The sequence below is a fragment of the Halyomorpha halys genome, unplaced genomic scaffold, assembly GCF_000696795.3.
Source record: "Halyomorpha halys isolate HHAL.00 unplaced genomic scaffold, Hhal_1.1 Scaffold217.1, whole genome shotgun sequence".
Classification (NCBI taxonomy): domain Eukaryota; kingdom Metazoa; phylum Arthropoda; class Insecta; order Hemiptera; family Pentatomidae; genus Halyomorpha; species Halyomorpha halys.
In genome coordinates, this window is record NW_027114159.1 from 417876 (window position 1) to 421606 (window position 3731).

The window sequence follows — 3731 nt, forward strand, 5'->3', positions numbered from 1 at the left end:
CTTTTTATTTTATTTTTTATATTTTTAAAAATTATTACAATATATATATATAAAAACCATGTCGGTGGCCGGAAAAATCTTAATTAAAAATGCTATAATCGAGCTTGAACATAGCTCCTCCATTCAAGATATATCAACTAAATAAATGATGTGGCAACACATGACACCAATGTGTTGTCACTGGCTGTTAGGAGTATGTCGAGAGCATGGCACAAAACATGTTGTCACCAGACATGAAAATGTTAACTAAGTGATAATCACTTACGATCACATACAATTGACAAGTAAAAAGAAAAATATATAAATATTTCAGTAGGTAATAAAACTACAAATACAATACAATGTTAAAAAGAAAATTTATGATATATGAAATATACTTACTTTTTCCTTTAACCTGTTTTCTTCCTGTCGAAATTTCTGTAATGTTCCTAACAGAGCACCAAACATTCTACGGTTCCTGTAATAAAAAAAAAAAAATGTTCTTAAAATTACTAATAATATAAAAGTTAGACATTAAAAACTTCTCCCAAGTATATAGGTCAATTTATTATTATTAAAATTTGGTTACTGTTGCTCTATAAATTTGTATAGTTTATTGAGGTGGGAATAAAAAATGTAAATTTTATTCCTGCCAAGAATATAATAGTTTAACAAAACTAAAATGCAATTGGGAAATATTGGGCGATCTTGGCTCTTCCCTTTTGAATCAATCAGACGTCACTATATTTCCTCTTCAATTATTCATAAAATAAAATTCATTAATATTTTGTATCCATCTATTTATAAACAACATAAAGGTAATAATATAAGTAACATAAAGTTGCTGTCACATCCTAGGCATATATCTGCCTCAAATATGTAATTTCAGTTTTGTACGACTTTTCGTTTTTGAGCTGGATTGCTCACATACAGACCATTTGCAGGACTTAATTATTCGGACTCGGAGTGCCTAAAAATGTGCATTTTCCTCGAAAACTCGAATTCAAAATTTTGCAAGATGGCAATACTTTTCTTCAACTATAATAAGGAAGCAACCAAGATTGATAGTTGAAAATATAAATGGCTTCGATGCCCATGGACTTTCGATGTTTTAAAAAAAGGAATGCATTATTATGACGATATAAAAAAATCAATAAAAAAAAATAGTTGAAAGAAAAATTAATTTTAAAGCAGACTAAAAGAGTTGTAGTAATTGATAACACTTCCTACCATAAAAAAATCATCGAAATAATCCCCAACATTTATTTCATGTATCAATTTTATAAAATTCCGTTCTCTTCTTTCTTTTACACAAGTGTAAATGTATTATCCTCAATTTTCCTATATTATGAAAATGGCCCAAGGTGCTGACAAGTTGGAGATTAGGATAAAAATGGTCTAATACAAATTTTATCAAAGTTCATTCATTACTTTCCTTACCCAAGTGAATAAGTAATTTTCTGGATTTGACTTTAGTTTAAAAATGGCTCATTTAGTAGATTTTACTTTCAAACAACAAATCAATAACCTTGAAAAATAGGTAATTATGTACCAAACAGAAATGGGAATCTGCGGAAAAAGTAGAATTTTCAGAAAAAAAATAAATAAATAAAGGGCATTGGTAAATATATATAAATGGTGAAGAAGTTATGACCTATGATCGTGGTGAATGGGTTTTTTGTATTGGATAACAGATGGATAGATAATATTTATTTAGCAATATTTTACAGTTTATAAGTTATATTTATAAAATATAAATTATATTACTAAACAAACTGATATTCCATATTAAAAAAAAAGTTGTTCCAGCAAGAACTAATACTCTCATATGAAAATTTGTACTATTATTTTTATTAGTTTAAGTTACCTTGCTTTACTCTGGTTATCTCCATTTTGTGCAGCAAGAACTTCTTTTCTACTTGGAGCATCTTGCACTATAACTTGTGAAGTAATCTAAAAAAAAATTAAATATTTATAAAAAAAACAAACGAAAATTTATAACTTTTGATTAGTGACAGTACAAAGAAGTTAGATTATCTTAAATAAACAGCTATTACTATTTTAAATTGTTTGAAATATTTATTATTTAAAAAAGATTTACTGGCACAGAATATCATACAGACAAGCCTATAAACTTCACAATACACTGAACTAAGGTCAGGGTACTAATTATGCTTAGTAGAAAATTTCATTAATTTTCAAACTAAACTAGATCCAAAATCTTTTGATGAAGTAATTGAAACTAATTCCAACCATCCAACTGGATATGCAGTAGGTTAAGACATATTAGGCATATAAATCAATTTTATACTGTCATCATTCTCAACTTAAATTTTTTCTCTTGAAATTTATGACTTAACTAACAATAGTTTAACCAAAATAAGCAATAACTTCTACTAAATGTACAACTTCTTTTAAATGAATAATAAAATAAAATTACTTTAACAGATTCTTTTTCCTCAAAGTCATCATCTTTAGGAGGGCCAGAGAGCCTGAAAAAAAAATTAAAAAGTAACAATATTAGATATAAATATGATTCCTAAAAAGGTGAAATATGATTCATTATATAAATAATATTTTATTTTATCTTACCTACTAAATACAGTGACAGCTGGTTGTTCTCCCAATCTTTTTTTCGCTGGAACTCTTTCTTCTGTCTTTTCTACTTTACGTATCCTGCATTGAAAATTAAGCAAATGTATAAATATAAAAGAATGTATATGTCTTTTACAGTTAAATATCAGGTTGGAATATATAAAATGTCAGTTCTTAGAGTATACTGAAAAAAAACAAAAAAACCTTAATATTATTATATCACCTTTATTGAAAGATCGACTAATGTGACAAAGTCTTAGACTCTTACATTCACCCTATAACTCCAGTTCTTCCCGTTCTCAACCTACTTCACCTCTTTTTCTGTATAGGTCCCTTCCATATATCCCCATTCTTTCTGACAATATACAAAAATCCTTATGATCCACTATTCCTACCTTAAGTCTTGACCTGAAGTCCCACAGCAAAATTTCCTACTTATTCCCTAATTTAAAAGATCCTATTTCTTTCTTATGCCGTTTCAATGTAGTTTTCTGTTCTACCCATAGTTGTAATTCCTATATCAGCAAAACTAAAAACCAACTTAAAAACTTTATTTCCGAGCACAAAACTTTTATCAACTACTGGAACCCTTTTGCCTCTGAATTGTGTGAACATGCTTTATCCTCAATCATTCTTTCAACTTCAATCACACATCAATTCTCGCTCCTGTACTCCAACCAAAAAAAATGCCCCATTTTACAATTTATTCATTTCAACTTAATACAGAAATTAGTCTATCATGAAGTTGATAACGACTATTTCCCTGACATACCGCCACATATTAAGTCATATTAAACCTCCATAATTCTCCTTTCACTGTATGTTCTGCATTTCAGAAGTTCCTTTTCCTCCAATATCTTTTATCTGTTTTTATTTTTTAAACTTACTTTTATTACTTTATATTTAATATTTACTATCCATCTTTTTTATTTTATATTTATATATTTTTTCTGTACTTTATATTCATATGTTATCTCCAACTTATACTTACATTCATTACTTTATATTAATGTTTCTATTAAATAATTTACATAGTTTTGTAACTCTATTTATTTTATTTTATACATTCTATTTATTTTGTATATATTCTTTTCTTCACCATATTATATTTGTTATATCCATTCTTTTAAATTATTCTTTTTTATAATCTTGAGATA

The 3731-nt window shown here is 27.2% G+C and overlaps 1 protein-coding gene across 1 annotated transcript in view; it reads right to left on the reverse strand.

Moving 5' to 3' along the window:
* The window catches only part of Pnn (desmosome associated protein-like protein pinnin), a 19040-nt gene that overhangs the window by 9564 nt on the left and 5745 nt on the right, over positions 1–3731 (reverse strand). The window contains exons 3-6 of the mRNA XM_014419088.2: positions 2572–2655; positions 2420–2471; positions 1847–1932; positions 382–457 (exon numbers count right to left, since the gene is read on the reverse strand). Coding sequence (XP_014274574.1) covers positions 382–457; positions 1847–1932; positions 2420–2471; positions 2572–2655 — 298 coding nt within the window. The remainder of the gene's footprint in view (positions 1–381; positions 458–1846; positions 1933–2419; positions 2472–2571; positions 2656–3731) is intronic.